The sequence below is a fragment of the Sycon ciliatum genome, chromosome 1 (assembly GCF_964019385.1).
Source record: "Sycon ciliatum chromosome 1, ocSycCili1.1, whole genome shotgun sequence".
In the NCBI taxonomy this organism is placed as follows: Eukaryota; Metazoa; Porifera; class Calcarea; order Leucosolenida; family Sycettidae; genus Sycon; species Sycon ciliatum.
Genome location: NC_088643.1, coordinates 91489760 through 91515715, shown reverse-complemented (window position 1 = coordinate 91515715; position 25956 = coordinate 91489760). Strand labels below are relative to the sequence as shown.

General features: G+C 45.6%; 1 protein-coding gene across 1 annotated transcript in view; it reads left to right on the top strand.

Annotated features, from left to right (window-relative positions):
• The first annotated feature begins 355 nt into the window (after window positions 1-355).
• LOC135806448 (uncharacterized) overlaps window positions 356-25956 on the top strand; it is a 38334-nt gene continuing 12733 nt past the window's right edge. The window contains exons 1-18 of the mRNA XM_065320635.1: window positions 356-1059; window positions 7641-7696; window positions 7880-8067; window positions 8804-9087; window positions 9737-9945; window positions 10621-10695; window positions 11391-11454; window positions 11865-12136; window positions 13084-13169; window positions 15691-15843; window positions 16795-16918; window positions 17709-17806; window positions 18772-18856; window positions 19219-19377; window positions 20061-20135; window positions 20820-20954; window positions 23266-23319; window positions 23546-23626. Coding sequence (XP_065176707.1) covers window positions 774-1059; window positions 7641-7696; window positions 7880-8067; window positions 8804-9087; window positions 9737-9945; window positions 10621-10695; window positions 11391-11454; window positions 11865-12136; window positions 13084-13169; window positions 15691-15843; window positions 16795-16918; window positions 17709-17806; window positions 18772-18856; window positions 19219-19377; window positions 20061-20135; window positions 20820-20954; window positions 23266-23319; window positions 23546-23626 — 2484 coding nt within the window. The 5' untranslated portion in view covers window positions 356-773. The remainder of the gene's footprint in view (window positions 1060-7640; window positions 7697-7879; window positions 8068-8803; window positions 9088-9736; window positions 9946-10620; window positions 10696-11390; window positions 11455-11864; window positions 12137-13083; window positions 13170-15690; window positions 15844-16794; window positions 16919-17708; window positions 17807-18771; window positions 18857-19218; window positions 19378-20060; window positions 20136-20819; window positions 20955-23265; window positions 23320-23545; window positions 23627-25956) is intronic.

Here is a 25956-nt window from a genome sequence, read left to right as displayed (position 1 = left end):
GAGCTGTATAGCCACCACCAATGCAGCAGCATGCTTGGTAGAGTGTAGTGTAAGTGTTGTAAAATTCTATTTTTTACACCCTAGGCTCTAGAGTCTCTACCATAATGAGTAGACTAGACGTAGACCTATGGCCATTCTGTAGATCTACGCTTCATGTACGTATCTCTACAAGTACAAGACTACTCCGCGGATCCGTGACAGTGTCATGGTGTCTACCGGTACCGGGAGAGATCTATTACTACTTCGTAAACATTTTTTGGATTGACCAATCCTTTTACGAAAACATGAAGATAAATACCGTACATGTAACTTTTGCTTTGTGAACACATGGCCTATGGCATGGCTAAAATTTAATATTTAATACCGGTATGGCTGTTCTGGTGGTGTCTTTTGCTGTCAAGTAACCAGTTTTCAAGCATAAGCTAACTACAACTAACACTATACTCTTACTATTACCTGATTACTTGACGTAAGCTAGCTTGACGCACATTACGGATGTGTCGAGGGGAGCTGGGTCGAGCTGCCAGGCCAGAGATAGATCGGAAGCGGATATGTTGAATACGTTTATATACCGTAGTTAGATAGTTGTACTCGCAGTTTCATCTCCACGTGCTCAGTGTAAAGAGTTGACTGAAAACCTTGGCCGAAAGCTTGGGTGTAAGCAAGGAAATAATGTTTTGGTCAACCACCCCAGCATCAGCTAAACAATGCCAATAGCCTTTTATCTCAGCACCTGGTAATTGTTATTGCTACTTTGTAATGGTGCTGGCATCATGTTGGTTAGAGCTGCTATCTCCGCTTTGTTTGTACTAAGTACTCTGTCAACACCGTTGTCCAGTCAAAAACTGGATTGTGTCCTGCCTAAACCTCGAGTGGTGGTGACCAAGGACTGCCACTTTGTGGATGGAACATCTTGGGTTTCTCGGGATTGCAAGCGCATGCACTTCGGACAACCTCGCCTTGATGCGTTTGATCCATTACCAACGAATGATGACAGAACTTGGTACTATACTTTCGCTGAACCCCTGGTTTTGACTGTTGCTGATTCTCCACCATGGGGTAAGTCAAACATTAGCTTGTTGTTTCCTCGCGTTGGAGCACAATGTAGTCAATATCCGTACTTGATAGGTTTCTTGCCTTCCTTGCAGTACTAGTAGTAGTAGTAGTAGTAGTAGTAGTAGTCATCAACAAGAAAAGCACTCAATTTCACTACGTACGACCGAGGGAGGGGTATCCCCCATCATGCAGGTGGTTTATATTGGACATAAACCCCAGCTCAATATAAACCCCATATAAACCCCATATTGTAGCATGAGTGTGTGTGATCCCCGGTAGCCTAATCGGTAGGGCACTGTCCCGGAAAGACGGGTGCTGGGTTCGAATCCCGCTCGTGGATCCTCCTTTTGCAACATTGGCGCCTGGCAATGGCTCGAACCCACGGCCCATCGTACCCCCCCCCCCCCCCCCGCGTGTAGGTACGGCGTGAGGACACAGCCTGTTGGGGCGGGGGAGCAGTGTAGCAAGAAGGACCCATGAGTGTGTGTGATCCCCGGTAGCCTAGTCGGTAGGGCACTGTCCCGGAAAGACAGGGGTGCTGCGTTCGAATCCCGCTCGTGGATCCGTCTTTTGCAACATTATATTCTCTATTATAAGCACAGGTCTCCGCTACTAGCACAGTCTCTAATACTAGCACACTGTGAGCACCTTTCGAAACGTTATAAGCACAGTCTCTATTATTAGCACGGTCTTGGTGGAAATCAATGCTGCATGTATGATATCTAGCATGTATTTCTTCTTGCTCTGTATGGATATATTGGTTGAAAAAATATAAGCACAGTCTCCAATACAAGCATGGGGTAGAGGGGTGTTGGAAAATATAAGCACAGCGCTTATAATCGAGATTGTACCTCTCCATGCGTTGTTATAATATAATATTATTTATACCTCACTCCATATACACTTACAGTCTTAAGCATGCTCTCCCTTAGTGGTGTATATCTCCATATACACCGCTAAGGGGAATTAGCAGTAGTTGTCAGCGAGGAACAAGCCATTAGGAGGTCACACACGGTGAATATGGAGAGGTATAAATATATTATAACAAAGTAACCTCGTGTATATCGAGATATATACACCAGTATAAAAACCTCGGCTTCGCCTCGGTTTTCATACTGGTGTATTATATCTCTATAGACACTCGGTTCCTTGTTATAATATATACATATACGGTATGAGTCGGGTAGCATTTTCTTCGGGTATCGGGTTCGGGTAGTTTTCCACGGGTAGCATGGGTACCCGATCGGGTAATGTTTCCATGGTAACACCACACTGCACCCCTTCCCATACACACTTGGTAGACATGCGGAGTATTACATGAATTTGTACACGTGCACTCATGATGTCATCTGCGACTTCGGGAGTTAGGGTAATATTCTGTACCCGTCTACCCGAGGTCCTCACGGGTAGCACGGGGACCCGGGGACCCGACTACCCGTGCACACCACTAAGGGTGCGTTTGGTTGGTACGATCTAGAACAGGATCGAACAGCTGGTGCACATGGAGCAGCCTCATGCCAACCAAACGGTACTCCAGAAACAGAGCACATTTTTTTGTGAAAAAGTGTGCCAAACTTGGTGCATTCTTCAAAATGTGTACGGGTCACCATGGTCACTTTGTACGGTACAACGAGTCCAACCCAACAGCGTATGCACGTGATCATTTGGGACCAAAACCGATGTTCCCGCCAGGTTTCACTGTGAAAAAGTGAAATTGCTCGGTCTGCTCCGGCCTCGAGGCCGGAGCAAGCAGATCATGTTCTGGCCGACCCAGAACAAGTGCAGTCCCAACCAAACGCGCTGTTCTGGTGAATCCTGTTCTAGGTTGTACCAACCAAACACACCCTAAATACATCCCACTAGTACGCTTGTACGTGAAAAAATAAACCATCAAACAAACCGAGGCGCAGCCGAGGTTTGTATGATGGTTTATATTTCCCGAACCAAACGGTACATAGAATCGATAATGTTTCCTTTTTTTCTGGACGTGCCCACACATACAAACTGTGCGTCGATATTTTTCAAGAAACGAACAGGCGCTCAACCCCCTCCCCCCTATATGACTAGTTTTCGTTTCTAAATAAATATCTATATTTACGGATGGCCCCTTATACAGTAAATTTGTTGTACCATGAGTTAGAAAATTGGACATAAGGCATAAGAGAAATACACGGCCACGGAATTGATTGGTATAATGCTTTGTATGTGAACAGTAAAATTAAATAATGGGGTTGGGATGATACCCAAGTGTGAATGTGAGGAAGGCTGAGACAGTAACGTATCACACATCACGATAGCTCCCTAATTAGGACCAAGTGCTTTACTAATGGGTCTGCGAAACGGTGCATGAACACACTTGGTGGTGTTGAACAGAGCCTCAGCTTTTTCGGACCATTGTAAGCATCTGTCAACATCCTATTGTAGGGAGCTGATGTGAGTGGCAATAGGAATGGTAGGAGCGGACACACAAACCATATTGGAGTCGTCAGCAAACAGGGTAAGATAACTGGAGTTGGGAATGGCAGGCAACGAATTAATGGAGAGATTTAACAGAAGGGGACCAAGATGAGAGCCCTGTGGCACTCCAGCAGTGAGCGGCAAAGTACGTGATTGCGCTGTGCCAACTCGTACTGACATGGAGCGACCCACAAGAAAATTTGTGAACCATGCTAATGACGCTTGAGAGCACCATCTGGATAGGCCCACAGCTATATGGCGGTGGCTCGTGCGGTCAAAAGCTTTGGAGAAATCCAAGAAGACAGCATCACAGAGGGATCGACTATCAAAGGCACGGGTTACAGTGGGCATGACATACATATTAAAGTTGGTTTACTGTGCTTCGGTGTGGGCGAACACCATATTGCTTCGGCGATAGCAAATCACTGCGTTCTACAAAAGAGTATACTTGGCGACTAACTAAAGATTCATAAGCTTTGGCTACACCATTCAAGAGGGAGATAGGCCTGTAGTTGGAGGGGTCTGATCAACTACCTTTCCCCTTGTATATTGGGATTACTGTAGCAGATTTCCATTCCTTGGGCTGAGATTGAGTGGTGATACAGTGGTTTAAGGAGGCAGTCAGCGATGGCGCTAACAGCTCGGCGGTCTCCCGCAAGATCCTGTTGGAAATGCGGCCAGAGGTGGACTTATAGATGCTGAGCTTAGATAACGTATGGGTGACTTCTACGACGGTGAGTGTTCGGATGAGGAAACGCTCTGTCGAGGTTTGCAATATGAAAACGGCGTTTTTTTGGGTCTGTATGTGATGCAGCTTGAGCGTGCTTGGCAAATTGGTGACAGAGAATATTCGCTTTAGGGGTCGTCCGTATTTTTCGAAAAATTAAAAAATCCGTCCTCAGGCAGAAAGGGGGTGGGTGGTCAAGAGCGCTGGCGGAATTTAATTTTTTGATTTTTCGTACTTTTTTTTTTCTTCAGTGACTTTCATACACTTGTTGCACCGACATGTAGTGTTCTGTAGACGTAGTGTAGGATCGCAAACACCAGTATAATTATACCGGTACATGACTCTTCATGTAGTTGTAGGACGTGCCTGGCCGTCGGGTAGACCTCCTGCTCACTTTACTTAGCTACTAGTCCTTGACATACATGTACTGATGTAGGTGCAATCAGTGAACATGGGGTCAGGAGTTCTTACATGTATTTTCGAGCTGGGCATCGGTAAAAATCAAAAAATTAATGGGAAAAAATGGGGGGTGGGTGGGTGGGTGGGTCAGAGACAATTTTGCACGAGGACGGATTTTTTAATTTTTCGATAATTACGGACGACCCCTTATCCGAGTCAGTGCTTGCAGTGGTACCGCCTACGTGGAGATCAGAAATCATGGTTCGTGGTTGATTGATCTTGCACAATCTCTTAACCTTGTGCCACCAGCTATGCAACCCTCTGCTATCTTGCAGGCGCTCTGACATATGGTGCCGCCCGACGACTTCTTGACTTTTAACAGCTTGATTTTCATTCTTGACTTGTTAAGGCGTAATTTCGTCTAGTTCAAATAAATTCTCCAGCTGTGGTGGTGTTGATGCAGAAGGTGTGTGATGCTGAGTGCCATGCTGTTGGTGATGAGTCTGACATTGGCGTGCGAAGTGGTCTGCTAAACTGTTAGCTTTTTCGGGATCAGACACTAAGTTACAGCCGTCTGCGGAATACACAGGAAACTTTTAGGTCAGAACATCAGCAAAGACACTTGATCTGAAAATAACTTAAATGAAGGAAGTATGGCTGTTTTTAAGAAACGGCATCGACATTAGGGGCCGTCCGTAAATATCGATGTTTTTTTAGAGACGATATTGGTGCGTCTGGGGGGGAGGGGGTTTGAGCCATGTGCGTCTTTTCGAGCATCAGAAAAATATCGATGTAAATATCTGAAGTTTCGCCGATCCCTGCACGCGGACGTCTAAATGGCTATACAAGAAATGTGAAACCAGCTTCCGTTCGCGGAGCTAAAACTCGCGACACAAGAACAAAATCAAAAATTGGAAGCTGTACGCCCATGGCGAATTTCAAGAGCAAAAGAATGAGCTATTGATTGTGGAAATCGGCCGAACGATGCCTGCAGGACCTTTTTCAAGACGTAGAGGCAGTGCGAACAAACACGGACGAACTCCACAAGAGTTTGCAGTCTTCACTGTCTGAACAAGGATTTGAAAAAATTCAAGCCCGAGCGTAGCCGCTTTGGCTACACCAGTACACGATGGCTGTGAGCACTGCAGCGCCAACCCGGTTCGCTCCCCCCAGGCGATGCAGCTATTGCGTGAGTGCGGCGGGATTTTCACGCCTACACCGGACCCTCAACATCCTGGGCACTTCATGAGCATCCAAAAATATTGATTCCATGATCTAGATGTACATGTGCGTCTTCTGGGGGGAGGGAGGGGGGTCAAGGGAGAGAAGCACCAATATCGTCTCTAAAAAAACATCGATATTTACGGACGGCCCCTTAGTCAGATGCAAGCTGTGTAACAATATTTTTTAAAGCCAAACAAATCAATGCGATGCTGGTTGCAGGAGCCAAAGTCAGTGCCAATAACCTTCAGGTCAAGGGCATCACACTCCTCTTTCATTGTGGTGAGGATGGCACAGTGATTCAGCTTCTCCTGGCTCATTGTGGACCTTAGGTAGGTCTTCAAGCGGTGCAAGGTAGAGAAAGATCTCCCACTGGTGGCATTGGTTGCAGGAGCAACCAGAATTAGCCTAAGCAGAGCAACAACTTCACTTAGGAAGTGCTTGCTGGGCAGGGCCTGTACGTACTCTGTGATACGAGCAAGAGACACTTCCTTGGTGGTGAAGTGAGATGCCAGAATAGTGAGCTACGACTCCAGCAAAGACATGTTGAAGTCATCACTCCAAAGCTTTGCAACATGCTCCTTCTCGTCTTTGGAGACAGAACCAACTGCAGCCTTCATCAGAAGTTGCTCCAGGTTCTGGTAATGCTGCAGGCCAGGCTGGTCAAACCGGTCCCTGATAACCTGATAGCCACTGATAGCCACAGTGCTGAATTGAGCATCAGACGATAGTGGCCCTCTACCGTAGCTGGGAAGTGAGGACTGGAGGTGCCTGTCTGAAGGCGAACAGGAGTTTTGCGGCGCTGCAGCAGTTACTGCTCACTAACATCCACAGCAGACTGCTGGTGGAGAACATCAGCCCAGAATGTTTGAAATTCCTCCTCGGAACGAAGCTTCTGTAAAGCCTGCACTGTCTGCGAAGCCATCCTTTGCCCATCTGCTGCTGAGAGAGAGACTTCTGTTGGAGCGCCACAGAACAGGCGCTTCGCCATAGCTGCACTTCGGAAAATTGCAATCCCTGGGCTGATTGGGCTTATCCGCAATCTCTGGTCCTGCAAATTCTACTGCCATTGAAAATACCTTGCAGATACGAGGCAAAGTGTCAACTCTGCCTCAGTCGCAACATAGTAACCAACTGCCTTTCAATCGCTTTGTGCAAACAATAACAACGCATGGTGTATGGTGTGCTCGCTGTACTGTGTGACTGTGAGGTGCTAGGTGTGACCACGGCTGACACTGTAGAGTGTAGTATACACATGCAGGCATGTCACGCTTTGCGTCATGCACGTTGTGAAGTTTTGTACAAGTCCGAAGATCCTTGACATTTTTGTATTGCTTTTTTGGATGAATTGGGTCTACCATCCTGGACGAAAAGCGGTACTACCATGGTCGTACTGCATGGTCGTACTGCATGGTCGTACCGTGTGTGACGCCTGCGGATGCAGAAAACTCGGCCTTCAGCCGAGTCTCAAACAAACCATGATTTTTTATGCTGCACATGCGGCTGGCCACAAATGCAACGAAGACACATGGGTGCACTAAGCTAGGGGCTCGAATTGCAATGGGAGCTTGTGTTGCATTCAACCAAAGCAGTGTGGGATTGTGTGTAGGATTGTGCGTATGCTGCAAGAAAATCATGTCGAATTGTTTGAAGTACTTTGAAGTACCTTTAGTATGTGTGCTTTGGGGCTAATTCTTAGTTCAACTTTGTATGCAAGTTGTGCCAGCACATGCAGGCTGCTTAGCAGTATGCGACTTGGCTTTTTGTCTGTGTTGTGTAGGGCTAATTCAAGCAGCAATGGCGGGAAATATGACAGGCAAGGAGATGACGCACAAGGTAATAGAATACCGCTCTAAGACTATCTCGTTCTCGTGTCTGATGTGGTGGATTGGTAGCAGGGTACAGTGTCTGTACTTACCCCAAGCAACATGCTGCTTTCCGCACAGCTGTAGAATTCAAGGATGGCACATATTCAATGTTATTTCCTCTTGTGTTGTTCTACTTGCTCTGTTTGTGTAGTTGTGGATATGGCAACTGAGTCATCACCTTGTTGTGTCCATGGTGCTTGGTTTCTTTGGCCTGACATGCCTTGTTTGGGCAATACGCATGTATACGAAAGTCAAATCCATCCCGCGACAGCGATTTCCCAGACGACCCTATCCTAACCAACGGTCAGCTTTGATAGCTGGTCTTGTTGGCTTCTTACTGTAAGTGTGATTCAAGAGAGGGTGCTATTTGCACGAGTATAGTAGTTGTAGGTTTTTAAATTTTCATTGTGTTTGTGCATGACCAATTCCAGTACACGTACATGTATAATATTTTTCATGTACTGCGTGTTAGACTAGAAACGATAAATTAGCAACAAAGCGACAAATTAGCGACTTCCGCACCATTTCCCGCATGCCATATCCCAGCAATGCACAGTTGCTGTTAGAACTGCTATCACCTTCAGCATCTCCATTGCTTAGGGCGTACTACACTTGTATTTAGAAAGTGCAAAATTACGCTAACTTTGCCCTGTATAACATCATTCACGGTGCACCTCACATTCATTATCAGATAATGTAGATTCTACTACCTTCACTGATGGGCTCTGTAGGAGCGAAACAGTTGGCTGGGTGGTCTACAATATGGAAATCTCAACGGAATTGTCCTCACTATGGCGGTTACGTGCCAGTGGAGTGGGTCGGCTAATAGCGCATTGTTGAGTGGTGAGGTGACTGTTGTTGCCTCGTTATCCAAACTCTCACTTTGAAGTACTGGAAGTATAACTTTGCCTTAGAACTGCCACATATGCTACTGTGTATTTCATGCCTAAATGTTGTTGTACGCAGTGTCGAAATCGACACGATTGACACTGCCGGCTGTTCTAGGTATTTTTAAGCATTTCCATTCTGACTCTAGTCTGTGCTGTGTGGTACGTTTCTCTTCGGTCTGCATTAGGTTAACGGTGGTGTTCCTGATTGTGTCGACATCGAACATCACTACGCAGTGGGAACAGTCGCACAGCAATGATGTCATCCGTAAGGCCACCTACAATATGAATGCGTATGTGAACAACACCATCACACTGGCGTCTCATTTGGTGAACGATCAGCTGAACTTCTTATTGGGGACTGCGACAAGTCGCCTGGACACGCTCGGTCATTTAGTGGCGAATCAAGCATCCTGGCTAGTGTTCAATGCCACCAATAATGTTACTGAGGCTGTGCTCAACATTGTCAATGGTATGTTCCATCAAGTGCCTGTTTGCGTCTGAAATGATCTAGTTGCTTCACCAGTTCTGCAATAATAATTATATAAATTGATTTATGAATTCGCGCTCAGGGTAGGTCAAGAACCCCCCACCGCTTCCGTGGGGCACCGCCGCCCTATGATCAGGCATTAGATGCAGCTCATAAAAGTAGGCGGAGGATAGATCAGATCCACCAGCCAGAGGCTACAGGCTAACATCCCATTTCCTGCATCCGTATCATCTTTGTGCCAGGCCACAGGTTTTCATTGACTGGGAGGCACAGCGCGGTTGGAAAAATCTGCTTACTTTTAAACTGGAATTGGTACCTCTTGTTTCTCAGCGTCATGGTCTTAGACCACCTACCCGCTGTGCCCAATTGCTGTGTTCTAACTTCTAATACCAGACTAAAATAGTAGTGGTCAATTCCCCAGCCTTGGAAACTGTCAAATGATGTGAACCCAGCACAAGTGGCTATGCCTAATGTAGCTTCTTGGCTATCCTTGCTTCGGCAATTGGCATGCGCATGTGTGTGTGTGCGCACGCACGCGCATGCGTTTGTGCGTGTGTGTGTGTGTGTGTGTGTGCATGCTTGCGCGTGCATCCGTGCGTCCGTGCGCGTGTTTATCTTACTTAATTTTTAGAGAGCCGGCGTGCTGTGGATGCTCTGAATTCCATCAACGAGATTGAGACAGCACTGTTGCGCTACCAGAAACGTATCCAAAAGCAGCTCTCAGTTGTACAGCACTTGTCTGCAGCCATTGATTGCAGTGCTGTCAATGTCAGTATGGATGCTTGTTTCGGCTACAGCGATAACATCACAAACATTTCGTTTGTGACAGATTTCCATCCAGTGAGTTAGAATGTTCTCGTGATAATTATGTTTTGAACCGACTACTCAAGTACATGTATGTATGTGAAAGTGAGAAGGTACTAACAAGCTACCGGAATACTGCTCTATGTGCTGGGGGCAGAGCGTTCACACACACACACACGCACGCACGCACACACACACACACACACACACACACACACACACACACACACACACACACACACACGCGCGCGCGCGCGCACACACACACACTCGTGCGCACACACACGCGCGCGCACACACATACATGCACACACACACACACACCACACACACACACACACACACACACACACACACACACACACACACATCCACACACATCCACACACATCCACACACACACACACACACACACACACACACACACACACACACACACACACACACACACACACACACACACACACACACACACACACACACACACACACACACACACACACACACACACACACACACACACACACACACACACACACACACACACACACACACACACACACACACACACACACACACACACACACACACACACACACACACACACACACATGGAAGGTAACCGCTTCGACAGTTTAGCTGGCTGAAGAGTACCATGAGGAGTGTACGACTGTACCACCATTGCATCTGTGCTGTCCATTTCTTCTTCAGCTCCCCGATGTGACAAGCGTGGCGACAATAGCTTCACAAGTTTACAAGTCCGATCTCAGCAAACAAGCTGCTGCAGTAAGTCTTTCTAGCTAATGTGTTTCTTTTGCTGTAAATCAACAAATTTTCGCTGGCGACTTAATTTCGCTGATTTCGCTGGTCAAAATTTGTCACCAGAACCAAATGTCAGTTTTATTTGGGTCACTCATGCCGCCGAACTCTCTGTAAAAAATGCGTACAGTAGACAGGGGTCTGCAAACTACGCGGACCTTTGTACTACTGCACTATACTACTAGTAGTACATGCGCACGCGAAACATCGATCGCTTTATGGGCTCTTGCACGCCCACGGCGAAAGTTTAGTGGCGGCGAAAAGTGTTTTTTTGGAGATCGGCGAAAGTTTTTCATCAGCGAAAATTTGTTGATTTACAGTATCTCTATTTGTTCTTGCTTGATTTACTATGATATAGTAGTGTTTGCTTCAGTCTGCTTCATGATTTGACAATACTACAGTAGTACTAGGTTATGCTGAGAAGTCTGTTGTGACAAGCCTTCCATCCTTTCCTTTGCCTGAAATTCCAAGCTGTCCCCTGGTAAAAGAGCAATGCTGGTGGTTTCGGCATAGTATGCGTTGTTCCTTCATGGAGTGGGCGTATGCCGAACTCAGAACAGTCTTGAGCCTAGCTGGCACATCCCATTTCCGTTTAGCAATATCTTTCTTTGTACAGTAGACGTTTACTGTTAGTGCACGTCTTTTCTGTGTATCCTTGGTAGGTGTGGCCCAAATTCCAAGGTATCCCATGCACGATTCAGACTGAAGTCGATCTGTTCTTAAAAGGTAAGTAGACGACTGAATGCAAATACGTGCCGGGATATATTATGTAGATGGCAACTTGCTGTGTCTGAACTAAGTACAATCAAAACCTGATAAGATGTAACCGGGAACACGGAAAAAAGTATTTCCTAACTGAAGTACTCACTAACCATTGCTGCATTTTTTTCAAAAGTCATGATGCATATCAAAAATGATGCTCCACCTACTTCAGTTGTAGCCAGGAATTATCCGCAACAGATCATCAAGAGCCTCGATACCAGAATCTTGACTCTGTGTTGGATTTGAAGCCAGCCGATGCTAGTCGAACTGAATTGACTGTCGATTGTTTTGACTAGTGCTGGTTGCTTCCGTAGGACTGTACCCGTGGCATGTCATGTTTTAATGAGCTCTTCTTCGTCTTGTTGTGTTAACAGCGGCCAAGAAGGAGGTTATCAAACTGCACCAAGATGTGGTTGGTAACGTTGATGCCATTTTTCCCAGCAACGTGAATTCCCTGGGCAAGAACAACAGGAGTATGCCGGGTGGTAATAGTGCCAATAGTGTCTTAAAGGACTCCAATTCTAAAGCTACCGAACATGATGCCCTTAGTGATAGTGATGGCGCGGCAGGCCAACGCACACAACTTCACCATCGGTTTTCTCTCATTCAAAATGGTAACGAAAGCACACTGGATGACTTCTGGGAGGTGAGTGCCTTTTGCAGTGTGCAACCAATTGCTTTTGTAGTCTTCGGGGTGCTGAGTCGAATAGCCTTGGTCCGAGGAAGCTGAGACGCTCCCTTCCTACTTTAATCCCAATTATTCCCAATCGAACATGCTTGAACAAGCAGTCACGTGCTCCTGTGTACGCCAGTCACCTGGTCACCGTGCCTGCAGGGTACAACTTACTGCCTGTTTTGACCTTTTTTGGGTGCAGTCCTGTCATCCTGCCACTCGAGTTGAACTCGAGTTGAACCTTGGTGTGAAAGTTGTCGCCTGCTGGCGCTGTGACCAGGTGACTTGGGCACGCAGGGGCACGTGACCGCTTGTTCAAGCATGTTCGATTGGGAATAAGGGCCGAACGCTGCCTCGCAGCCTTTTCGGACCAAAACCAGTCGACTCAGCGTCCGAAAGACTACAACATATGGGCCAATCGCGGTCATCCGTGCTTTTATAAGAACGAAATGGCGCTTTTAGTGACATTTTGCATACAAATCCCCATCTAGTAGGGCGCAGTCACCCAGTTTCGGTGGAAGTGCGCGAGTTCGATTGGGAATAAAGGAGGAAGGGAGCGTCTCAGCTTCCTCGGACCAAGACCATTCGACTCAGCACCCCGGAGACTACAACTGGTGAAAATTTGATTTTAGGCTTAACTTCCACTTTAAAGAACGGAATTTCGCTGAGAGCGACATTTTTCATGCCCGCAACATTTCCATGATACTTTGCTGTTTGCACACATATTTGTGCGGATAGACATGAAAGGACAACTCGAATAACGACAATTCGCAGATACTATCCAATTTGGTGCCCTGGAATGTAGTTTGCATACCCCAACACGTAGACTCTGTGCTTTACTCTCGTATGTGCTGTCTGGGGATGTACTAAATATTGATGTCTACTGGTGTTTTTCTGTTGTGTTTTATCTTGCTGCTTAGAGCTACCACTGGGAGTCTGTTGTCACTACAATCTGGGGAGCTGTCCAGAAAATGTTCCACTATTTCTCTCCTATTCATGGCTACATGTAAGGGTGCATGCATGTGTGTGTACTTCAAAAAATGGTGTATTGAATCCTGCAAAGTTGGAATGTTTCGGGCCAGCTGTCCGAAACTAGCTTTTAAAGGGCACCAAAAATGTTTCGGGCCAGCTGTCCGAAACTAGCTTTTTTAAAGGGCACCAACAATTGTCTTTGTCTTATCTTGTAGTTCTTTGGCTCCTGATCACGATGGTGTTGTTCATTTTTCTCTGTGATGACTGGAAGTGGGTGACAACTTGAAAAGAAGGTGCCCAAAATTGTCCCGAAGGGTGACATCACACCGGACTTGACCTCCATGCGTACATTCGTCGTCAAAAACGAAGTCAAGCCCGTGTGCTGGTCGATCGAGCTAGCTGTTCGATGTACAGTGCACGTGTGCCTTCTGAACTTGGCCACAGATGAGTACGTCGTACAGAAGGAGAATGCCAAAGAGGCAGAGACCCACGTGTAGCTACACAGCCAAATCAAAATAAAAAGCAGCCGAGCTTTCACTTTCTTGACTTCTTCCGCGATCCGCGAGGATCTCTTTTACTTTGCGAGCGCGAAAGTATGCCGTTGTTTTGAACTCTTCGCGTGAGGAACACGATGATGAGTGCGTGTGCAGAGAACAGTACACCTCCGGCGGGCGATAACACCACCAACCCGAGCCCCAAAGGAACGCAATGTAGCTACGTGAAGGCAATTCATCTGACGATGTTGCTGAAGACGCAGATGACAAGCTCCGACGTCTTTCATTTCAGAGCCGCGTGGCCAACACCGCCCGGGCCACACCTTCGATACAACGAAATCATTTACAAGTACGAGGTATGTGTGTCACACTAACAGCAAACAAACACCCTTCCACTCCTTCGTAATCACAAACAAAACAAAGAGCTGGAGCTTCGCAGAGGAAGTACCAGTGAGACAAACTGGTGTCGACTTTTGTTTTTTCTCCCTTTTTGGCGTTCTGATTGTGTACAACATACACATCAGTGTCCGAGATCAGAAGGCGCACGTACACGTGCACCGTACATCGAACAGTTGGCTCGATCGACCGCACACGGGCTGGACTTCGTTTTTGACGACGAATGTACGCGTGGAGGTCAAGTCCGGCGTGACGTCACTCGGTACTTCGGGACAATTTTGGGCACCTTCTTTTCAAGTTTTCACCCACTTCCAGTCATCGCAGAGAAAAACGAATAGCACCATCGTGATCAGGAGCCAAAAAACTACAAGACAAGACAAAGAAAGTTGTTGGTGACAGTTCCCCTTTAAAATAAATCAGCGCTTTGACCAAGAGTTTGAGCGAGTTGCAACTGAACAGAGTCGTTGTCAATTTACAAAACCACCCTTTCTTTACGATGCAGTTACATCGACTTCATAAACTTAAAGTGATTGATGATACCCCAAATTTGCATACACCTTTACGTACTGACTACAGCATAGCTCAGCGGTTAGAGCATTGTTAGCCTATAGGGAAGGTCCCTGGTTCTAGTCCTGGTGATGACAATCAATTATTTCTTTAGACTTTCCCTTTTCATTCCCTCAAACTAGGGGTGTAAACGAGTAGTAGGGTACCCATGCTACCCGTAATTTGATCGGGTAGTGGGGTAGCAATTTGATCCTGAACCCGGTCGGGTAGTTGGAGTACGGTGTTTTTGCAACGGTGCATGTAAACAGCACGGCTGCGTGCTACTGTAAACTTTCTATGTAGCACAAGTGCACACTCACAGTACAAACTGTGTCAAAAAATACCCGATAGAACCGTGCTACCCAGGTAAAAATACCCGGACCCGTTACCTGACCAAACCCCTACCCGTCGCAGCCCTACCTCAAACTGATGAATTTTTGATGCATTGGACTCCCTACATACTGTTCTGTGTGTGAAGTGTGTGGGTACAGTGAGGGGTGCGTCCTACCAGCCTGTGTAGTTTCGCAGGAAGCATGAGTTTCGAAATCTGATGAAATTTGAAACAGTCTCTGCTTGGATGACAACTACACTTTGGCTTAGCCCGTTATCACACTACGTTCATTGACTCCCGTTTACGTCTACTGTATTCCCCGGTTATAGGCTATTCATACTACGTTACAAAATGCGTCACGTTTTGGAATACGACGTACTGGTGGACGTCGTTTTCATGCAGGTGCATTCACACAAGCACGCACACGCTGCTCGTACAGCTGTGTGTACAGCTTCTTTTGGACACAAACTGCTGGGAACGACAGAACGAAACTCGGTACAGGAGTCTGGATACGTCGTCTACGTTTTCGTATCAGGGGTACGATTTTCCCCGCCACGTTCCATGTTGTCATGGCTATCCGGATGAAAACGTCACGTACGCCACGTTTTGGGCGTAGTGTGAATGGCCCATTATAAGTCGCACTCGATTATGTGAAAGTCCCACGCCACTTTCAGGTTTGAGCCATATTGTTTCGAATCAATATATTCACTAAAATGGGAAGTCATACTCGATTGTAAGTCGCATATTATGTGCTATTTCTGTGCTTTGTGTGCGCTTTCCTTTCCTAGAAATGTGATAGTTTTCACCACGGCCTCCCTCCTACTTCCTCTCCTCGCCATTCCTATATGCTTGTCTACTCGGAAACTGAGGGGTTTCCCGTGGTGTGACCTCCGCCTGCCCAATGCTCTTCGTAATCTCTCCCAGAGACACTTTGTCAAAATGTAAGCATTGTACTACTTTGGGCTTGTAAAAACGCATAGCTTGCTCCGTGGCATTCTGTTTCTGACGCCTGGAAAGTTACGTCGCAATGGCTTGTATCAAGAAATTCCAATTGCTGTGCGGACGCAATCAGGTTATTGACAGGCGTGTCGTGTTGTATTAGGCCATCATTTTTTATATCTATGTTTCGCGTCGTCCGCACGCATACGTTTTGATTTTTTTCGGAAAAAAATATAAAAAACGAACATGCACAGTGAGTGTACGATCGTGCGAGTCATCAGTGTGGACTGGTTGCATAGGGCGAAGCTGGGATTCAGAATTGGCCTCGAGGCCAGCGTTGATAGATCGTTTGTTCTGCATCTGCGAGCAGAATTCTTTGAGCTTACACCAGACCGCATCGATCGCCTCAAGCTGAGAGGATGCGTCGTTTCGGAGCTCTTTGCACCGCTGCTGAAGGCTGAGTACAATAATCCAGCGAAGCATGGGCACCAACGGTTGCCTCCTCTGTCCAAAGTGAATATTTACTCTTGCTGATAACCCAGATTTTGTGCTTTGATGTACGATTTTTCTTTCGAATGTACACCATGCACGAGCTATTGACAATAGTCAATAGGCTATGTAGTATGTACAGTGCTATACACCTCTGATGATTCTTTTTTATTATTTTGCAACATTTTATTTCTTTCCACCTCTCGCATATGATTCTGGAAGTTGAACTGACGCGAAACATAGATATAAAAAATGATAGCCTTAAGAACTCAGATGGTGAGCCAAGGAAAGCAATTGTAACATGGCAATTGTGGGCCCACGTTATGCGATCAAAATCTGGCTTAGTTGGTGGACTCGATCGCATAACGTGTGTAGTGTTGTGCACATGTTTTGTCATTATTCATGTCATAATTGTTGTTGTTGTTGTCGTCGTCGTCGTTGTCGTCATTGTCATGTTGATGCAGGTATGTTGTACTACTGCCAGTGGCCACGTGTCTTTTGCTGGTCTCAGCTGGCTGTGTCTACTTTGTGGCAGGAACAGCTGGCATCATTTGCCAGCCCTTACGGTCCATGGAGTTCCTTAACAAGGTAATAGGGAGGTTTCGCTCTACGTAATTACGTATGAAAATCCGTATGTCATACGCGCCGGGGAGCGAGGGCAACTTTCATACGTAAATCTCTCTACGGATTTCCGTAGGAAAGCTCTTTCCTACGTTGGGTCCTCCGTAGGACTTTTTGAAATATTTTTCGCATTTTCCGCATTTGTCCATGGCAACATTCAAGCCGCGCCAAACACAAGGTACACACACCGTACACCACGTGCAAAATATAATGGAAACGCGGTTTCGGTTCATGGTGCATGCGGCGGGCGCATGCAGCCAACGCGTCTCCAAAGCAACAACGCATGTTTAGTAGCCGTGGAGAAATCACGTAGAGCGAAACCCAACAGCTCTGATTTTTACGTATGAAAATTCCGTGCAGTTCATACGTTATTTTCATACGTAATTCCGTAGAGCGAAACCTCCCTAATATGTAGCACAACCCGTTACTTGTGACTATGAATGAAATCTGACTGCAGAGTGTGTATGATTGTAGCGAGCAGAAGGGGTCACCGCTCTGGTCAGAGAAGGCACACATAAAGGAAGATAGTACGACTAGCATTTTTTTTAATTCACAAAGGCCAGCTGTGGGGATGCATTCCGTTAGCCGTCGTCGCAGGCATCCAATGTGAAGCTGGTTGAATCTCTAGAGGAGTGTTCTGCAAGGTGTTTACTTTGGTGGTGCTGGTTGAAGTGGAAGTTGTGTAAATGCAGCAAGGGTATGTTGTGCTTTTGCGCCTGCAATATTTATTGCTTTGTTGGTTGTTTGATTTGCACAGACCATTGACAATGTGCCAGAAGTTTTCCCGGAATACATCCTTTCAAAGTATGCCATGCCTCCTGGCAGTCCACCCATGACGATAAGAGAGCTCCTTGAGTAAGTCAGAATACTGTATAACACCTTTATTTCGGTGTAATTTAAATTTCGGTAACTTCGGTACTGGTCCTGGATCACCTAATTTAACATTACACCTAAATTTTCCGAAATACCAAAATATGTAAAAATCATGAAAATCACTGTCAAATTAAAAAAATCAACTACATGTGTAGTTGTAACTTACTTGTATACTGGTATACCGGTAGTACATTGTACATACATAACATCAAGAGTACATGGTTATGTACTCTTGATAACATGTATGCATATGTGGAGCCTTTTGGCCTTGGCGGAGATATTAGTGCAAGAGGGTTTTTTGTTTTTTTGTTTTTTGTTTTTTTTGGTGCCATGCATACCGAATTTATCCTTACACCGAAAGGTCAGGGGTTGGCTTTTACCGAAATTTTACAACACCGAAAATAAGGTGATATACAGTACCCACGACTCTGGCGTAGGGTATGCACTAACACACTCACATGCATACCCTACGCCCTGTACTAAGATCTGGAGAAATGCGTTTGACCTTCTCCCTAATCCCTTGTATGTGAGCAAGTGCTTGGTTTCTGAAGTGTTGTGGCAAAAACATACCATAATAGCGAATAAAAGAAACGGCATGCGGGCACCAGTATCAGTGTGAAGTTGAATTTGTTGGCTGGGAGCAATACTCCTTGAGTGAAACCATCTGTTGTTTATAAATTCAATATAAGACCACACCCTGGTACACGATGGTGTCTTAAGTGCAAATACAGTATACATGCCATTGTGTGGATGTGAATGTGCTGTGTTTGTGTACAATACCACTCAAGCAGCTATAGCAAGAAATGGTGTTGTTTCAAATCTTTATTCTCACGATGGCCAGTGGCCAATAAGAGATTGTTGTTGTTGTTCTTGTTCTTGTTCTTGTTGTTCTTGTTTAATACGTATATTACAACTGTGCATTGGTCTTTGCGTTTTTTGATAAATAGGGACTGCCAGCAGAACGAATCTCTCTATCACGCACTTCGGTTAGATCGCAGAGTTGATATTCACAGCCTTTTTAACATCTCTAAGGTAAGCTTAAGTGCCTTTACCAGAAAGGCGGCACATGTACCCAACGCACTGTTAGTACTATTGTTTGCTTGAAGATCATGCGATCATCAACTATTTAAAATTCTTTATGAAAATGTGTCGCCTGACATCTTTGTCTTCACACAGCTGAAATTCCTGGTCCTACTTAGCCTGATTTATGCTTCATTTTGCACACGGGAAACGTGTCGCGACTTGAGCTCAACTGGTTTGGCCCATGTTTTCCGTGCGGGAATTGTAGTGATCACTCCTATTACTAAAGCATGATGAGTGTCAGAAAGTACAGCGCGATGGTAGCAAAATCTGCAAAGCAATGTACTCATGTGTGTCCATTTTTTTGTGTATAGGTGAGAGACCTGGTAGATAAGCATCTAAGTCAGGCCAGTAGTGCGTTCACAATCAAGAACCAAGAGATTTTGACCATTAGCGACAAGATCACTCTGCTCAGGCTGCACAGCAACACGTCCGGCCTCAAGTCAATCAGCTTCAAATCATTCGATACAGTGGTTAGTCAGGCACGTATGGATCTTCTCTCCTCTCTCTCTCTCTCTCTCTCTCTCTCTCTCTCTCTCTCTCTCTCTCTCTCTCTCTCTCTCTCTCTCTCTCTCTCTCTCTCTCTCTCTCTCTCTCTCTCTCTCGCTCTCTCGCTCTCGCTCTCTCTCTCTCTCTCTCTCTCTCTCTCTCTCTCTCTCTCTCTCTCTCTCTTCAAGCAGGGAGGAGTTTTATAATAATATGAGATCGGGGCGTAGTAAAATATTATTTTACTACGCCCCGATCTCAAATGCATACTGAAGAAAGAGAAAGTAACTTCCGCAAATGACTGCAACTTCGCGTCCAAGTTTTCTAAGTTTCGAGTTTTGTTTCTGTAGTCGTTCCCATACTCAAAATTTCTATCGAACTTTCGTGTTGCTAAACGTCCCAACTGACAAATATAATTTCCTCCATACAGTGCTGTTTCGACCATTTAGGTCTCGTCAGTGAATGAATGGCTAGAACTCTATTTAGCAGCACTATTTACAGCTGCTTACCTGTTTTAGTACAATGTCTCGAAATTTTTACAAAACCCCATAAACATGTTTTAGCTGACGGCAGCCCATGTACGTGACAATTCTGCAGGCAACTGTGTCTTGTCAACATCAAGACTTTCCACTCTACTTGTTGTATGCTATCTTGCTGCTCTGTGTCACAGTGTAACACCCCTGTGTTGTCAGCTTCACCTAAATTAGCACTGCAATGGCTTTATCTAGTCATGGATGAAGTCTCGGTAAGTCTCTCCCCATCACCAATATTCACACACACACGCGCGCGCGCGCGCACACACACACACACACACACAAACAAACACACAAACGAACACACGCACACACGCACGTGCATGCACGTACATGTGCACAAACACACGCACACGAACAAAAGTGCACGGTGTAATCAATGGTGTTAGACTGTTAGTGATGCTGTTACCAGATCCACTCTGATTTATCCACCCGCACTAGTAGTAGATATTACCGTCACGGAGGGCAGGGGTAAGTACATTTAGATTCCGGGACGGATACCTTGATACCGTCAATCCTTCTTTTCTGCACCTTGTCCTCGCCCGCTTACTGAGGTGTGGCGAGCCCATAAATGGGATCATTTCAAAGTCCACCCAGCGTGTTTGTTTGTTTGTTTGTTTTGTTTTATTTGAGTGTGCGTGCATGAAGTGTGCATGTGTGTCCATGTGTGTGTCCGTGTGTGTGTGTGTCCATGTGTGTGCGTGTGTGTGTGTGTGTGTGTCCATGTGTGTGTGTGTGTGTGTCCATGTGAATGTGTGCAGATGCGTGTGTGCATGTGTGTGTGTGTGTGTGTGTGTGTGTGTATGTGTGTGTATGTGTGTTTATGTGTTGTGTGCGTTTGTGAAGTGTTCATGATTCCGTTTTGCCACTGCTCGTCTGATTTTCACCCTGCACAGGCCTTGGCACATGGTGCTACGAAGAATGGTACCGGCAGGAAATTGGCATTGCAACAGGAATCTCTTCAGCTGTTGACAGTGCGTCAGGAACTGGCAGCTCTTATCAAACTTGCCGATGAGGCTAAGGAGCAAGTGGTAAGTTTGAGTGAAGTGCGTTTGATGGCATACAACCAATGACTGTGTTAATTTGCAGTGGCAGGGGCGCAGAAACAGGTCCTCCAGGTCCAGTGGCAGCCGGACCAATGTTTTGCCAAACATAGGTCTGTGACTGGACATCGACTGGAGTCGAATCTTGTTGACAAATCGCCATAAGTGCAGTGTGTCACAGACTTAGAAATTGCTTTGTTTTATGAATAGCAGCATGCTGCGCTATGCCCTCATCATCATTCCAGGCAGAATGTAGGTGCAGTCGAATATGACTCTCCCTCATTGCATTGCGACGTTGGAAGGAATGTACTTGTACTTGTAGCTTTGGCAGTAGTTTAGGCTTAGGCTGGCACCTAGATTGTCATCTCCTGCTGGGCTGGGCTACTGGTAGCTGGTGTGGCGCTGGTCTCGGCAACACTCCCGCGGTTTAGGTCCCAGTCGGGTACATGTTTGTTATTCGCATGCTTGTTATGACAGAGAACATGTTGACCTGGCATGCATGAGTCTGGGGTGTTTGACCAGCGGCTAGCATTGATGACATTACACTGTGATTGACGAAAGTGCAGGTCCGGGCAGCTAGCCGAGGGCAGATCTGGTATTTGAGGAGAACAGCCAGAGTGATGAGGTGCTACATGTTAAGAGTGCGATGAGCCATAAAGGCATACAAAAGAATGTGAGGAGACGGAACAAGTGCCGTACTACTATGGATATGTGCATAGGTGGCAAAGAGTGAGATACACTTGGCCTCATACAGGCAAATTTGGTTGCACAGGAATCATAAGGCAAAGACAGTCAATGGGTTATAAGTTATAATTTTAAGTTGTAAGGCACCTACACAAATACTGTAATTTCACAAATTTTCGGTGTACTTTTATTTTCGGTACTTTCGGTGCGTCTGTTTCATACCTAAAATTTCAATACACCGAACAAACACTAACACACATAATCCAATAGGGAACTGCTTCTCTGTACCGAAAATTTCTGTTCACCTAACCTGGCCTGTTGCCCTCATACCGAAAATATTGAGCACCGAAAATTTCTGAAATTAGAGTACTTGAAGTAGTCCGCTACACCTCTATCCCTCCTCTGAAATCAATGGTACTTGTCCAAGGAAAACCAAAGTTAATTAGGGATACCTCAACTCGAACTGTCCAAATCCGGTCTCTTCGCTGAATACGTCACTTCAAAATAACTAAATAATTGAACTCGCCAAATTTTCGGGCATGGCCCCTCCTCAGGGTGAAAACGTTCAACTAAGGGGTTGTACTAGTATCACGTTGCCACGTCACGTCCTAATATTACGTACTGGCATGTGCTTCAGACTCATTACGTGTGGGTGTGCTGTGCACGCATGCATGCACCCCCTGAGCAGATAGAGCTGTCAACCACGCGGTGTTCAGTGGTTGTAATTATTATTGCAATGGCATGAAGACAGTTTCGACTTTCTATTTCTCTTCCCGTTACTTTAATCCTATCATGCATTCAACTTTGTAAACCATATGAACTGAGTAGGTGTTCGTTGTGTCGGGTGCACTCTGTGTGCGTGCATGAGATTCCCCGACAGGGTCGTCGCTAAAGGTTTTTTGTCGTCCCTGAAACGAACACCGTTCATTTCGTACTCAGATCCCCTCCCCTCCCTCTGAAACGAACACAGCTTGCTATGCTGGCGTTCGAAAATCGCATGCATGTACATGTCATATGTACAGTATCGGTCGACTTGAGATTTTGGCTTGGTAAAATTTTAGACGGTTTAATTCTCTGTATGCATTGAGTGCGGACGGTAAATGGTTAAGGTGTAGATGCCACGGGATGGCTTGGGAGGTGCCCCTTAATACGGACATCCTGAGGTAAACTCGGAAATTTAGACAATATCTTTATTGGGTAGACCAAAATGTAGCAAGTTTCGAATGCATCGCTTTCACAATGTCAGTAGCCATGGGTGTGCACAGTCTGGGGGTAGCTGGCAGGAAAGAACAGCCATTGCGGATAGTATGCCAGTACTCTCAGACCGAGGGGCTCTTACAGCTCGCGGCAGAGAGGAGAGAATGGGCAGATTATTGCATATCTAAAATCCCAGTGGCCGAATCAAAGTGCTGATATGTGTACTTTTAAAGTCCCATGTTTACTTCGAAGTACACACAGGCAGGCACTGTTGCTGCGGTGGTGCTCAATACACAGTGTGCACAGCTTGCCACACACAGTAGACAACATAGAACAAGTTATACAGTCAACCTCGCGAATAACGACATTCGGCCAGTCACAAAGATCATGTTTTTATTCCTGTCTTTCTGCTTTGAAGGAGAAACTGTGCAGGGAAGTTCAGGTCATCAAGAACATCCTGTATTCTGCTGTGGTGAGTAATGCTACAGTATCTGGATCAATGAGTAGCAACATCTGCATGCAAGCATTGACAATTGTTTGTATTGCGTAGGTTATGCCTGGTGTGATTGTACTGGTGACATGTATCTGTTTACCAAATGCATGGCAGCATTAGCATGTGCTAACTGTCTTTGTGTTCATCTGTCAGCTCTTCCACCGTGCAATATGATGTCTTGACATGTCTCTTTGTGCTTGAAAAGGATCAAATTCCGAAGACTCTAGATTCGGCTGATAACCTCAGCAAAACATTGCAAGCCAAGGCCCCTCAGTTGGTGAATGAGGTAGGTAGCAGATGATACTACATATTTCATGGATACTGTAACTAACTGAGTGCATCTGTGCTGTATGCGGCTTTTAAGACTGGCCTTGCCATTTGGTCTCAATCTGGCAGGAAGTGTTTTGATCTTGCCTGACCTGCTTTGCTTGCATTGGAAGTGTTTTGGGGACGCCTTTCCCTGCATTCGGGAGCTGTTCTTATTTCTTGGGCTTGAGTGGACAGCAGTTACGCAAAGCTTAGGCTTGAATTACATGTACATTGAGGCTAGCAGCTCCAGTACCGTGCTACTGTAAATATACAAAATTTCGGCGCTGCAAAATTTCGGCACTTCACGATTTTTGACATTTCGACGGCGATTTATTTTCGGCGTGGGGTAGAGGGCATGGTATAGTGCGACAGATGCTGTGAAAAATTTCGTCGGCGTTTTAATTTAGGCATTTTGGGTCGGTGCCTGATAAGAAGAGCCTCTATTTAGCACTTAGTTCTGCTTCTTTTGGTGCGTGACGGGCATTGTTCTACTATGCAACAATTGCGCGTGTATTATGTCCGTGTTGCAAGCTTTGTACGCTGCTCGTGTATAGTAGTTACATTTATCGATAGCAATAGTTGCTGCTCCTTCCCCCTCCGTAGCGTAGTGTATGTGTGTGTGTGTACCCATTGTGCATGCTTGTTCTCTTATTTGTACTCTTCTCTTTATAGATCTAGACTATCTGTTACGGTATCCCTTTGATGATTCGTCCCATATCTAGATTTGTCATTCACTGTAGCGTACCCTCAAGTACTCTACTAGATCCAGATATGTGTAGGACTCAGTGAGCAGTCACGTCTCGATGACCGATCACGATCCCCGTGACCAATCAAACAGTCACAAATCCCCGAAGAGCAGTCATAAAGTCACACACCAGTTTGAATCCCGATGACCAGTCACAAACTGCCGCGACTTTCTCTGTGAACGGTCACAGGATCCACGTCAAAATATTACGACTCAACTGTAGGCATTCACGCGTTCAGCATACTTTTTTCCTTCACAGGTTTCAGAAGTGAGCAAGAAAGATTTCGATCAACTCTCGATCTCCGCGTAGTTTACTTGTACTTGTAGCTCGAGTCTGGTGTGTGTGGGCTCCTCTCCAAAACGAAGGGTGGTCGAAAATCTTGCAGGCTTCAGATAGAATCTCTTTTGAGAGGACGTTCTGGCTAGTAGGTTGTGCTATTCATCATATTTGAAGAACAAACTTCGTCGTTCAGAAAAGCTATTTCGGAATATTTTCAGTCATGTAATTTTTGCATGCCGATCTTGCTAGAGCAGAGACTGACTTCAACTGATCCAGCATGCAAGCAGCACTCGATTTGTGTTTTTGGAGAGGATGGGTGACAAGATTACGGAGTCAGAAGTGGACATCGTCGACGATGCAGAGACGAAAATATAATGAAGATGGAAATGAAAATATGTTCATTTCCAAGAAGGTACTGAGTACATCAAGCACCTTCGTGTGTGTAGCTCTGTCTTTCTTGTGGAAGACTCCACAGAAAAACAATGTCCAGCTTGTTGAAACTTGTTGAAACTGAAACTGCCTCTCAGTTGAAGTCGTTCAGGAAGACATCTATTCAAGACATCATAGATCCATTCTCAAGGACCATCGTAAGAAATTAAATCAAGTCATGTTTATCGATAAGAATGGCGAACTAGACCAGAGAAGTGTGAGTGTCTTGTTTTGACTGCAGGAAACTGTATTTCAATATTGTGGCTCAACGTAGTGCTTACGCAGTTTACTGCTTCGAACACATCTTCATTTCTACTCCCAATATAACTCTGTAAAATTTATTGATGCAACATGATGCATCATGGTCTTTCTCGTTGTGCTGCTATAACGTGTATAAGTACATGCATACGAGTACTGTGTACCGTTTACTGTCTCCTTGTCAGTGTTTTTGGGCGATCCTCCACACCTTCATTTTGTCTTCCAATTATTAATTTTATAGAAATATTCACTCACTTCAACTTCTTTTGATTGCTGGTGCGAATGTAGCCTGCGATGCCTGCTTGTTAGTGAGAGTGCACCAGACATGACTGTATCGATATGTATGTCTGACGAGATGTTCTTGAACTGGCATGCTGCTTTGCTTAGATAAGGTTTAGAATTGGGTGCTCAATGGCCTGGAGGAATTAATCATGTTTGCGATCAGTATCACCAACAGTACGGTTCTTCCGTCTACGCATCTCTTCTTGGCTTGTGGATTGGTTGAAAAGAGATAAAATAATAATACAGAAGTACTTGTGTCCAAGTGTCGTCATGAAAACAAGTTCTACCTCCGTAATTTTGTCCGCAAGGTCAC